Raw genomic sequence first — 13,598 nt, 5'->3', positions numbered from 1 at the left:
AATACATTTGCCGTAGAAAGCGGTGAAAAACTCTATTTTACCTTCAGAATGCTGTGCCAACACCCAAGTGAGAAACTGTCCGAGTTTCTGAGGCGCATGGGGCGAGTGCTTAATAAAGTTGTCCAAAAAGGTGGTATAGAGGCAGACAACACACACAGATTACGCTCACCTTGACCAGCTCATCAAAGGGGCCACCAGATCTGACTTAATGATCCTCAATCTCAGACTGAGAGAACGTCATGACAATCAGAACTCAAGTATGTGAGCTCACTACGTCCTCTCCAATGCCAAGTTGTAGTTTGGCAAGCTCTCTTCCATCTGTCACTTCCACAACAGAGAGCTCAGAAGACAAAAATGTACAAGCTCTAAAGAAAGAAGTTGTAAAGCTCAGAAAGCAAGTTTCAGTCATGTCAGTCAAGCCCAAGTACAGTCCAGCTGCTGAGACCCGCCAAAGAGAAACTTAGTCTAAGCCCCAACAGCAAAGAGTTTTCACTCCCAGAGTGAAAGAAGTGAATTTTTCTGTTACCGGTGTGGCAAAGAAGCTCTGTCAACTTTCGGACCCACAGTTTGCCAGAAGGTCTCGTCAGACCTCCTTCTACTGCCCAAGTAACTATAAATGGCAACCCCTGCATTGCACTCATGGACAGGGGCTCCCAAGTTACCATCATCTTTGACAGCTGGTACGCCGAACATCTGTCATACATCCCGCTGAACCATGTGACCGGCCTATCCATATGGGGGCCAGTGAGTCAAAGGACAGTTATCCCTATAAGGGCTACATCCAAGTTGAGCTGGAGTTGAACAAAGTCAAGTCGGTTCCTGTCCTGGCGCTGGTGTGTCCTGACCCTCGCTGTTCCGAGAAAATACCTGTCCTTATCGGCACCAATGTCAGTGGAGTCAGGCCTTTTCAGTCAAAAACCACACAGAAAGTCATGGAAGACGTCAAGTCAAAGTCCAAGGTCACGATGAAAGCTACTTACCTGCTCCTGACACAAAGATTTTTAAAGACGACACCGATTTACCTACTGCTGAAGTAATCCTAATCCCAGTATCCTCATCACTGAACGTGCTCACTCACCTGCTCTTCCGCCAAGTGTCCTAGTCCAACCAACAGTGTTCTTCTCCAAGATGTTAGACCCTAACAAGTTCCCGGTGCTTCTGCGCAACGAGTCTCTTAAGCCAACTGCCATTTCGATGGGGACTGTGATCGCACATTTGCATGTCGCTGGTGTTGTGCCTGATACACCAAGCTCTAATGCCCACACTATTCCAGCTATGGACCCCTCCTTGTTTAATATTAGTGATTCACCCATCAGCAAAGAATGGAAAGAGAGACTCAGTACAAGGTTTGCTCAGCATTCCAATGTGTTCTCCACAGATGAGTGGGATGTTGGTTTGGCAAAAGGATTGGTGCATCACATACATGTCAATGATAACACTCCTTTCAGAGAGCGGTCTCGTCGCATTGTTCCTGCTGACTTGGATGATCTCCGGCGTCACCTACAAGGTCTGCTGGCTGCTGGAATCATAAAGGAATCAATGCATACGCTTCACCGATTGTCCTTGCACGTAAAAAGAATGTCCAACTTTGCATGTTTGTCGACTACCGCACCCTTAAACGCAGAACCATTCCAGATCAGTACACCGTGCCTCGCATTGATGACGCCCTTGATTGCTTGTCTGTTTTTGGTGTTGGCTATGTGCAGCGGCTACTATCAAATCTTGATGGCCGACGAGGACAAAGAAAAATCAGCATGTTCCAGAGACTGAAGGAGAAGGCTGTTGGTGACATGCACATGCTCAAGGTCATTGTTTATCTGGATGACCGGATCATGTTTGGCAACACTTTAGAGGAACAGGAACAACGACTCATCAAAGTCATTACCCACCTTGAAGAAGCTGGCCTCAAGCTGTCCCTCGATAAGTGCCGAAGTTGAATATGTGACCAAGTGGAAGCAGCGTACAGACCTCACATCTCTCCAGTTGTTCTTGGGGTTCTGTGGCTTTTACCGCAGATTTATAAAAAAAAACGACTCCATCATCGTTCATTCGCTAACTGAGCTGTGCAAAGGTTATACTCCCACGCAACTCAGTCGTAAAGACCTCATCCAAGCCCAATACCGTTACCCCACTATTGCTCCAGTCAAGCAGTCACTGAGTGGTGGTCCTTCATTTGCATCTTCCAACAACCCGACTTCCACACTGCTGAATAAAGAAGTGAGCAAGCTTGTCGTCCGAAAAAACCTGTTCTGCAGAAATATTAAAAGAGAAAGGTCTGAAGTACACCAGCTAGTTCTACCCAAAGAGTATGTTGCCATGGTCTTGAAATCCCTACATGACGAGTCTGGACACCTGGGCATGGACAAAACTCTTGAACTTATCAGAGATCGACTTTACTGGCCGAAGATGGGTGTGAAGTGGAGCAGTATGTCAAAAATTGTGGCCAGTGCATCACTCGCAAAGCCCTGCCCCAAAAACCAAATAACCAGCCAAGGCCCTCTAGACCTCGTGTGTATCAACTTCCTGTCACTGGAACCAGACTCTCAAGGTTATGCCAACATTCTTGTAGTGACAGACCACTTGACCCGGTACGCTCAAGCCTTTCCAGCTAAAAACCAGAAAGCAATCACTGTTGCCAAGATCCTGTGTGAGCGGTACTTTGTACACTATGGTCTTCCCGCCCGCATTCATTCAGACCAAGAGCGTTATTTTGAAAGCAAGCTGATCCAAGACCTCCTGAAGATGCTAGGCATTCGAAAATCAAAAACTTCTCCGTACCATCCTCAGGGGGATCCTAAACCAGAAATATTCAACCGTACGCTCTTGTCGATGCTGGGCAATCTTGATCAAAAGCAAAAGTGGAGTCAAAAGATCAGTGAACTGGTTCATGCCTACAATGAGAATGAAGCTACTTGTTACTTGTCCTATCTGTTAACGTTCGGCAGAGAAGCTCGTCTACCTGTTGACATTTGTTTTGGCGTGGCCGATCAAAGTTCAAAGACCAAGTCCTACCATCAGTTTGTAACCAGAGCCAACCCTCTTGCTACGGGGACATCAGACAAGAACCACCAAAGAAACAACGACGAGCACGTCAAAGAACAAGTGCTGGACAAAGGTGACAGAGTTCTGCTGAGACACTTTGGAGTTCAAGGCAAAAGTTTAAACCTATGTCACTTGTCTATGTTTAATTGTTTACGGTGTTCTTCTTGAAAAATAATTATTGGCCATGTAAAACAAATTGTCTTAAAATTATCCCATTTTGCTGGTCTAAAACATAGTGCAGGACGCAGTCCCGTTGTCCTGGGGACGGACGGAAAAAAAATGCACGGGACGAGATGAAATCCTACCCGGGACGGTCTCGGGAAGGCCTTCAACCATTTTTTATACCGGTATGTATATAATGCTCTATTGTTGATTTATTGTAGACTAATACAAATAAATTAAGTGCATTGTGGGGGTAAAAAAAACAGTTTATTTGGTGTGGCTCAGACCATGATACAGCATACCGTAATACTATCGTTTTGTGAGCAAACAGCGCCCTCTCCCGGTAAACAAGCTGTAATAACATAGTAGTAGTGTTGATACATAAATACACTCAACAAAGCGGGTTCAAGTATAGGGTTTCAGGCAGCACATTGTACATACACACAACATATCCAAAAAATAAATAAAACACAAATTCAAACACGGCAAATAAAAGCGTACCCGATGAAATCACAAAAACAAAAGAAGTGCGTTCGGGCTGGTTGCACAGCCTCAAAAACATCCGCTCCTATTGACGGCGACCATTTTGAATCCTCTGGCGGTGCATTTGACGTCTGGGAGCATCAGGTTTGCGTGCAACATCCTGCTCCCCACCATCCTGGGAGTGAAGGCGATGGTCTGTTGCACTGTTCCTCTAGCTCTCAGGGGAGGCATCCTAATGACCAAAAAAGAGGAATTTTAGGCTTTTTGCACTTTTCAAATGTCATGACTTGGGTAAAGTTGAACTGGAGAGAATGTGCTCGGTTTAAGAGGTTAACAATGATCAACACGCTCTTTTTTTCTGTTACTGCATCAATTCATGATTACTTCCTCAAACATAGGCACTCCTGTCATTCATGCAGCTCGTTTGTTTTCGGTGACAGTGATTGAATTCATTTGCAGCACTGACCTGAAGGTGACCCTTTCCTTAATGAGTCCCGCCCCAGCAATGACCAGGACTCCGCTGACAGGGTGAGAGAAGGGGTTTGTGAAGGTCACAGTCGCAGTCTGCTGCCTGTGCACCACAACGGAGTTCGTATTTGCGATCTGAAAGAAAAATGATCACGTTATTGATGTAAAGATTCGAATTTAACAAAGATATTTTGGTTGGGACGTGGCACAGAATATACCTTTTTAACTTGTTCTTACTTATAATGAGAGAAGATGGGACTTTATTGATCTCACAATAGAAAAAAATCCACTTTAAATAGATTTATTATTATTATTATTTTTTTTTTTAAACAAATCAAAGGCACTGAGCCACTCACTAGAGCACAGCTACCACTAGATGTCGCTATATAGTCACAAAATCAGTGGCAATGAACTTGACACTGATTCATTTTCAAACAGTGCATTATTGAAATTGCACGTCTTTTGCATTATGCTTCAGAGATTTATGACTTCCATTTGACACACTTCTTTACAGTGCACATTCATGCTTTTAAAATATGACTTGTTTGTATTAGTGCTGGGCGATGGACCAAAAGTTATATCCCAATATATTTTGGTTGAATCAATCAATCAATCAATATACGATATATATCCCGATATTTTTCTGCAAAGTGAGCTGTGAAATGAAATGTTCAGTCAGAGTCAAAGCCAAATACGAGTAGTTTTATTGAAAATTCACTATAAACTGTAAACATGAACACTGTCTAACAAAGTAACATTTAAATTAAAATAGCCTAGAAAATAAAATAGGCAGCATTTATTTATATTTATATATAAAGAGCTCAGTTTAAGAATAAGATACACTTAAACGAGATTACCTGTTCCTTCTTGGTAACTTAATAGCTTATCTGAATTTGAAATATCCCGATATACGCGATATGGTCCAACTCCATATCTCACTAAAAAATATATCGATTGATCTTAAATATCGATAAATCGCCCAGCCCTAATTTGTATGAAGAAATGTTGAAAAGTTATTTTTATTAGATTTTTTTTAAGCTACTGACAGGAAGTGACATCGATAAAGGTAAAGTTTGACTCAATACCCTTTGATATAGCATGGTTGGCAATGCAACAGTTTAAAATATAATAGTTATATAATATCTATGTCACTTCCTGTCAGTGTCCAATAAGGAAATGAAACTGTAAACATCACAAAAATGGTTAAACTAAAGAAAGCTGGGTGCAAATTTAGTCAAAATCTTGACTATGTGATTTTGTGCCACATGCGCTTTAAACGTCACTGTTGTAAGATTCCTTTCTGTATGCAAAGGAATTCATGACTCCAGTGTATTTGAAAAGAATACCTTAATAGTGAGTTCTGGGCTGGCGATGCTGAACTCCTCTGTGGCCAGGGCCTGCTCCTGAGAGGCCACGTCCTCCAGCACAACAGCCAGGTTTACCAGGTCATCCCCGACAACATCCTCATACTGCACGGGGAGAATCTGCTGCTGCACAACCTTAACTGTGGACGCACAAGAGAGAGATGATGAAAACTACCATTCCCAAGCGCAGAAAGCAAGGCTGCAGAATACTTTATCTGACTTGGAGAAGCTGATATGTACCTTCACCAGGGCCCATGTCGATAAGGCCGTGTGACTCCCAGAAGGTGTCCGAGGGGCTTTGGTTGTACTCTTTGGCCTGGGCGTTGAGGTGAATTTGGAGGCGCTTAGGTTTGTTCTGTTTGTTGATGATCTTGACCGTGAAGAGAATGGGCTGTCCATAAACAGGAGCTTTGTCTAAAGTCAGGAAGACCAGGACTCCCTTTAAGGTCATTGATGCTGCAAGAACACAAAAGTGAAATAGGTGAGACGAAATAATGAAGGAGGTTTTTTTGGCATATGTAGTAGCTTCCATTTGATTTACAGGATTTTCAGAATTTTTTGAGAACAAGTGAATCTGCAGTGTATTTGTTCTGGTTAAAGTGATAGTCTGTAAGATTGTAAAGTGAGGAGAGGTAGAGTGAAGTGTGAAAGTAGACAATCAAATTCCTCCAGTCTTTAACCAGAAAGCCCTTCTAGGTTTGCAAAATGAGGAGAACAGGAACAGAGTTTTAAAAGGAAACAATCAAGCTCCTCCCCCTCCCTCTGATTGGACCTGACATTTCAAAAAAGATACTTGTATTTTGTGGTTAATGTTACTTAAAATATGTGAAATAAGTATTTTCACATAATTATTTTATTCATTTAAATCCATTAAAATACTTAAATAGTATTTTTGCATTACTACTGCCAGGTGCCTAGAAAAAAAAGTAATACGCCCTGTAAAGATGAAGAAAAATACCTAAAATATTATACTCACTGCAAACTTTTTTCTAGAATTATTATTATTATTACAGGCACTAGTTTGACATATTATTACATATTATTACAGGCACCCCAAAATGTGGCTACAGCCTGAAAAATGTTCATTCAAATAGTTACCTGTCTCTTGGCTTGAACCTGAAATTCTCGATGAAATGGTTGACATTGGACCTACAAAACCCAAAAGAGAAAGACATCAGCCAAACGTATTCATAAAGAAGCTTCATGTAAGATTGACCAAGAACAACAGCTGCATACTTTTGACGTGCTTGTAGTCCCCTGTGATGGTCTGGATCCTGGGGAAGCCTACAGCTTTGGTGCAGATGAGGGCGCCCACTCTCTCTGTGTCTTTATTAACACCGAGCACCTTGCCCTGATCCAAGATAATGGTGTGGACGTCTGCGTTCACTTCCGCGCACACGAAGGGCACGTCATAGATCAGGTCTATGCGGCGATCTCTCACGGCTTTGACCGGGGCGGGGCCGCAGCAGAACACGCCTGGAGGCAGCAGAAAGAGAACGTTAAAGAATGAAATATAATTGAGGGATTTAAAGGGGGGGTATTAATCGACTTTTTCAAGCTTTACATCATGTTATTATGTCATTCCCTCATTAAAAACATGCCTGAAGTGTTGCCTTGGCACATTCATGTATTTTTGAGTAATCTGTAAAAACTCTGATGGCGGCCATTTTAGGGATAGGTTTGCCTGAGTCCTCCTAGGAACGCCCCCACCTCCTGGAGACGCCTCCGAGCTTTCGTCACCAGCCGAGTAACCAACCCCTGCTCCTCAGCAGAACCCCCTCCCCACTGATGCCACAGACAGCGTGTGGAGGGGGCGTGTCGTAAAGGGTCAGAGGTTCTTAAAGAGACAGAGGCCTATTTCAAGACATTCGCTACAGCCATTTTGAGAGAGCAATTTTATACAAGGCAGTTACTTTAATTTACTGCATTTACAGACCAACAGAAGGTTTGGTCATCATTGTAGTGTGATATAGACTGGTGCTATGTGATTGACAAAAGCATGATACCCCCTCTTTAAGACGCTTTGAAAGAAGGCTATTAAGGGAACTAGTTTGACAAGACGAGCGACAAACCTCTGCTTCGCTCCTGAGGGGTGGGGTCCAGAACTTGCCACCCGTCCATGGCCGATCCGAGGTCAGGCCGGGACATCCAGCACTCCACCCACACATGGAAGTTCCTATAGAGAAGAGAAATGGCCATGTTTTTACTTAGAAAAATACAGCATTAATGTCACCTATACATTTTTTTTTTTTTTTGGTGAATTCTGAAATATTTTTTCGAAGTAACTCAACAAGAAGGTTCCCAACCTTTTTTGTCTCGCCTTGAGTCTTTCATTTCGACTCAAAGTACCCAAAAACTTCAAGGTGCAGCCAAAAAAAAACAAACTCAGACATTAGCTCTAGATTAGATCTGAATTATACCATGGTCTGGGTGAATACTCGATTCTGATTGGCTGGACGGTGTCTGTTAAAAAGTGATAATGTACACCTAGTCCGGCAACAGTTAAATCACGTTCTATATCACTCCACTGCAGCTGTTTCCATAGTAACGAGAAACAACTGAGCCGGAAATAGCTTCTGGTAAAACTGCTTAAAAAGTGACATAACTCCTGCCCGGGACTTAAAAAAAAGAAAGAAACCGGCCCAGTTCAGTTTGTGGGATAATGCACGCCGAGGTGTCTATTATTATCAGAAATAAATGGAATCCGTGAAAGCAAGTTCATGCCTCCACGTTGCCCCCCTGCTAAGTGCTCTAGTACCCCCTAGGGTCCCCTTACCCCCGGCTTGGGAAACATTGCTCTGCAGGTACACTCACTCCTTTTGCGTATTGTGCAACATGAAACAAAAAAAATGAATAAAAGTCTACAAATGCCGGCTGATGTCTCACCATATGCTGTCCTTGCTGCCGTTGACCTTGAGCCCCGTCTTGGTGTAGTACTCCTCGATCACCAGGTTGCTGTTGGTGTCGTGCGCCGAGTTGAAGTTGGTGACGACGCGACAGGGAACGCCGAGCACCCTCATCACTGCAACCCACGCAATCAGAGCGGTTAGAAAGGAATCACACGTGTGTCGTGACTGAAAAGTGAATTACGTAAACAGTCACAAGAATGATTCATATGAGAACAACTTGACAGCGGCATCTGTACTGTGCTGTAGTTCTATTTAAGAGTGATGAAAACCTTTGTAATCCAGTTTTATGTTCATATTCTATTTGTTGCACTGTATGAAGGCATAATCCCACTATTGTTAAGCTAACATGGCCATTGTCAAAGTAACATAAGAGAGAAATTCTGATGCTAACACAAAGGATAATGATACAAAGAAACCACTTCACACAGTGTCAAGTGGAAGAAAACCATTTCTTAGACACAAGTAACAACATTAACCTCTTAACCCCCACCTGAACCGAGCACACATCACTTTGGCATCACCCAAATATAAAAGCTTCTTGAAAATAAGTGTCAAAGTAGCACAAAAAATGAGTGACGAAAACAAGGAAGAAAATGCAACAAAAGATCGACTTAAACTTTGTGAATGTCGCAAAAATGAGATGAAATCCCAACAAAAAAGTGATGGAAAAATACTTAGTTTTGTAGGTCTTAGCTTTCAAATGAGGCGTTACACTGGCCTAAAGCTGAACTCGTTATTATTTACTATGGGAATCGTGTGCTTTTCAAATGACACAATGGCCATAGCCTTGTACAACTGGTTTTACAACGTCTATCAGAACTATTTCTGCTATTTTCCTCATTTTGCCCTTGAGGAAGAATATTGTCTATTAAAAAAATGCACTTTTATTTTAATGCACTTCTATCTAGTTTCTATCACTGCTGCCACATAAATACATGTTCTAGTCCATACAATGTTAATTCTCAAGGCTGTTTAACGACACATAAGAGAGCATAAGCATCGAGATTCAACTTTTCCCTGCATTTACCTGTGCACATGACGGCAGCGAACACCCAGCACTGCCCGTACTTGACCGCGCTGTAGTTGGACTTGACCCACTGCCTCAGGATGTCCCCGCTGCCGGTCCACATGGACGGGTTCATGCCCTCTTTGTAGTCCCCAGTCCAGTTCCCTGTGAGCACACCTCGATCGTCGTTACTGTTAATCTGCAATGAATGATTAGAAATACAGTTAGATTTACGGTGACAGTGAGAATATACAGTACAGTCTGCCTATCCAATTCACCCTTTCAAAATATATTCTGTTAGTCTCCGTTTTCTTCTGAGTGAGTGAGTGAATGGCGCCAATTTTCAGACATGTCTCCACCTCTGATGATCTGTTGCCGCTTTTACCCTCTCAAATGATAATCTACCAGTCTGTCTGGCAACATCTATTGCTCTTGGCAGGTCTCGATCGTGTGGGAATACTTTGAATGTAGTGGCGTACTATCAGATATTTTACATGTTACGGGATGGTGTATGATTTGTTTTATTTGTTTCTCACCATGGCAGACACTACACGGCTCAGGTACACAGGGTTGCTGCGGTTCATGTAGTCCTTTTGCTGGTTCTGTTTGTGCTGGGGGCTCACCTCCAGAAGATTCAAACAAGCCTTCAGGACGCCCGACTCAAACTACAGAAAAAACATAATGTAATTAGGACAAAAGTGGGCTGTGAAATCTATTTTACTCAGATTGTGATACATGAACAATGCATTAAATTGTAAAATGACTTCAGTTCATGTGTTTCTTTGCTTTGTGACAGATCAAACCTAAACCCAGATACAGCACTAAGATATTACATGCAGCTCAAATCTCAAAGCAATGTCTAATTTTGATGACAATATAGTCACACTTTTATAGGATTTGAAGTAAATAACTTAAAAGTCATAGGGATTACTCAGTCATTTCACTCAGTAGCATTGATGATAGAGGCAGATTATTTTTCCTACCTGGTCAAAAGACCAAAGACGCGACGCTATGTTCCTGGCGCTTCCCACAAACAGCAGGCCCGAGTCATTCAGGATGTACTCCTCTCTCTGGTCTTCAAACGGGATGTAAACCGAGTCCTCTGCAAAAAACAGTTCACATCGGTCAAAATTAAATTGGATTTCCTCTCAGTGCACATTATGAATTTGCTCATTGATGTTGTTTTTTATCCATTACAATTTGTCAATTAAATGCTAATGAAGCAAGAATATATTCCTATTGGTTTTATTTAAATATATGTCTGAAGAAAAATCCATTAAAGGTGGCCTCTACTATGCTCCAGGATAAATTGTTTTGTAGCTTTTGTGGTGAGACCGTGCTTCAGCAGAGAAAACATTCGAGAAATCCAAAAAACAATTGATCCTGGAGCATCATAGAGGCCACTGTGATTAAAATAAAGGGGCCACTAAAAAGTCAAATATGCACTACTTTAGAACAAAAATCACATCAAAAGTTCAATAATGCACCTTTAAATTGCATTGCATAAACAACACACAAAAACACAGATAAAAGAATTCACATTTATAAACACAACAGAAAGCAATAGAATCTGTGGAGCAGTGCGTTGTATCCACTGACCTTTGCACCAGGGGTTGCAGAGCAGGGTGAACTTGTAGAGCGTGCTGACCCTCTGTCCGTCTCTGGTGAAGGCGACCACCACGAGTCTGTAGCGTCCGACCGGGGCAGAAGTGGGGGCGCAGATGTGCACAGACGGCTGTTGAGGGTTTACAGAGGCCAGGTCCATGTAGGCCGTCCACTTAGAGGGGGAAAAGTCTGGGTTGTAGGTCACGGGCGCTATGGCGTACAGACGACCTGGAGGAGAGAGAGCAGCAAAGACATTAGCACAATAATAGATTATGTTTTATGCAGCAATTTTAATTTGATGTATTTTTTACATTTTCAAATACTTATTCACAACACGACATTTGTAAAAGGTAATATATCTGACTCTCCTTTTTTAGGTGAGTAGTACTGAATGATGTAATGATGCAAAAATCATACAGATAAGAAATATGACCTTTTTTTTGTTCTCTATCTTTTAACAATCTAGGTGCACCCCACATGTCATAACTTAAAGGAGCATTATGGAACTTTTATGTTAAAAACAAAATTATTTAGACCTTCTAGTGATCCTGTGGTCAGCATGGCAACCTTTACTTTCCATCATAGTGGCCTTTCTGACGGATCCAGAATCAAATTATTATTATTTTTTTCCTAAACGTTTTCACCGTTGGCGGACCCTCTCACCAGAAAACCTACAAAACAATTGATTCTGGAGCGTTGTTGAGGCCACCGTGATAGAAAGTAAAGGCGCTGTACTTACTACTCATACAGCCAGACAGGTCACAAAAAAGTAAATTACAAATATCAAGTTAAATCTCAACCTAAATCTCAACCTTTGTGTAATATGTCCAAATGCATACTGCTCAGACTATAGCTGTCACTCCATTTTTGCACTATAGCCAAAGACAACATGGAGAATTAACGGTGTTCGACATTACCCAGCATGATCTTGATCTTCAGTTGGTCAGTTTTCGGGTTGAACGGCCGCCCTTTGAGTCGCAGGCTGACCCGAAATGGGGCTCCTCTCCGCACCACCAGCGCCTTGGAGCTGCCGAGTCCCTCTGTCCTGTGTCGGGACAGGTTCTCCGATATCTCCAAGTTAACATTTTGCAGTTTAAACTCTGCAAAAGAAAGACACAAGTTCCTCTGGCAAACTTTACCTTCCATTTGTGTCTTATTCAAAGCGGTTCTGTACTCTCCATACCTCCACTCTGCGCTTTTATAACACGCGCCACCCTCTGAAACCATGCCCATTCCAGAACTTTTCTTGCAACAGTTTCTTAGGAACATAGCTCATTCAAACCTTGCAGGCTTCAGTCACATGTCATAAATGAATCTTTGAGCATGAATAATGATGCATTTTTTTTTTTTTGGTCTGTGTGTGTGTGTGTGCGGGTGTGCCTGCATGTGCGTGCGAGGTTTATATGTTGGTTGCTCTCATGTTCACCTCACCCCAGTCAGTACCAGTGCTGTAAACCTGACATGTCCAGTTGGCTTTACTTTAGCATTGCACTGTCAAATTGTACTCAATGGGTAAAGGTCTTCATGCAATTCATCTAAACATTCGTAGTTTAGTTCCTAAAATTGATCAACTAAGGGCATGGCTTGCTTATAATAATCCCAATATAATAACATTATCTGAAACCTGGCTAAATGAAAGTACAGCAGACGACAATGCTAAACTGGATAACTACATCATATATAGGTTAGATAGAGGATCCAGGGGAGGTGGGGTCGCCACTTATGTTTCATCAAATTTGAAATCATTCAATTAATTACACCTAAAGTGAAACCTGAGCTTTTCGAAGGTATTTTTGCTTAAATCATTCTTCATGCAAACAAACAATTAATAATTGGCAATATATACCACCCACCAACATCTCCCAATTTAGAGTCTGTTAGAAACATCTTAGCCACTGTTTCATTGCTTGGAGACTCATCAGAGATTATCCTGTTGGGGGACTTTAATTTAAATTGGACTGATCCTTGTACTCTCACAGAACGCAACATGTTCAATGGTTCAAACCTTACACAAATGATAAAAGAGCCTACAAGAGTCAGTCCAAGTCGTAAATCTCTTCTTGACTGGATATTAGTCACACACCCCAACAGAACAATAAAATCTGGTGTTCTCTCGGATTGTTTCAGCGACCATTCTATCATATATTGCATTTGGAAAATTTCAACTCCGCATCTTCCTCCTAAATACATAAGAATCCGCAACATGAAATCATTTATTTATAAATGATGTGAGTAGGATAAACTGGAATAGACTCAGCCTAATTCCTGATGCGGAAGCTGCCTGGGATTTCTTTTATACTGAATTTGTGCAGGTCATAGATAAAACATGCTCCATGGACATCTATAAAGGTCAAAGGCCATCATCTAAATGGGGATCTGATCAGTCTGTTTAAGCAGAGGGACAGGGCTTGGAATAAACACAAACACACAAAACTGCCAAGTGACTGGGAGGAATACAAACGGCTGCGAAACACGTGTACCACCGAAACAAGAAATGCCAAAGCCAATTATTACAGAAATAGTTTGTCAAATGATTTCAATAATCCTAAAGAATTTTGG

The 13,598-nt window shown here is 42.0% G+C and overlaps 1 protein-coding gene across 1 annotated transcript; it reads right to left on the bottom strand.

Moving 5' to 3' along the window:
* Positions 1 to 3,756: 3,756 nt before the first annotated feature.
* On the bottom strand, positions 3,757 to 12,198 carry LOC306979506 (protein-glutamine gamma-glutamyltransferase 5-like; the record flags this gene model as incomplete). Its single annotated transcript, XM_079578464.1, has 14 exons — positions 12,179 to 12,198; positions 11,957 to 12,139; positions 11,034 to 11,267; positions 10,418 to 10,536; positions 9,971 to 10,099; positions 9,456 to 9,633; positions 8,406 to 8,541; positions 7,592 to 7,695; positions 6,756 to 6,995; positions 6,618 to 6,668; positions 5,760 to 5,975; positions 5,502 to 5,659; positions 4,154 to 4,290; positions 3,757 to 3,919 (listed from the first exon to the last, which is right to left on the bottom strand). The coding sequence occupies exons 1-14, from the start codon at positions 12,183 to 12,185 to the stop codon at positions 3,757 to 3,759; spliced, it is 2,055 nt and encodes a 684-aa protein (XP_079434590.1). The 5' UTR covers positions 12,186 to 12,198.
* Positions 12,199 to 13,598: the final 1,400 nt, after the last annotated feature.

The sequence above is a fragment of the Gobius niger genome, assembly GCF_951799975.1.
Source record: "Gobius niger genome assembly, chromosome: 20".
Lineage (NCBI taxonomy): Eukaryota > Metazoa > Chordata > Actinopteri > Gobiiformes > Gobiidae > Gobius > Gobius niger.
This window is presented reverse-complemented; position numbering and strand designations above follow the sequence as displayed.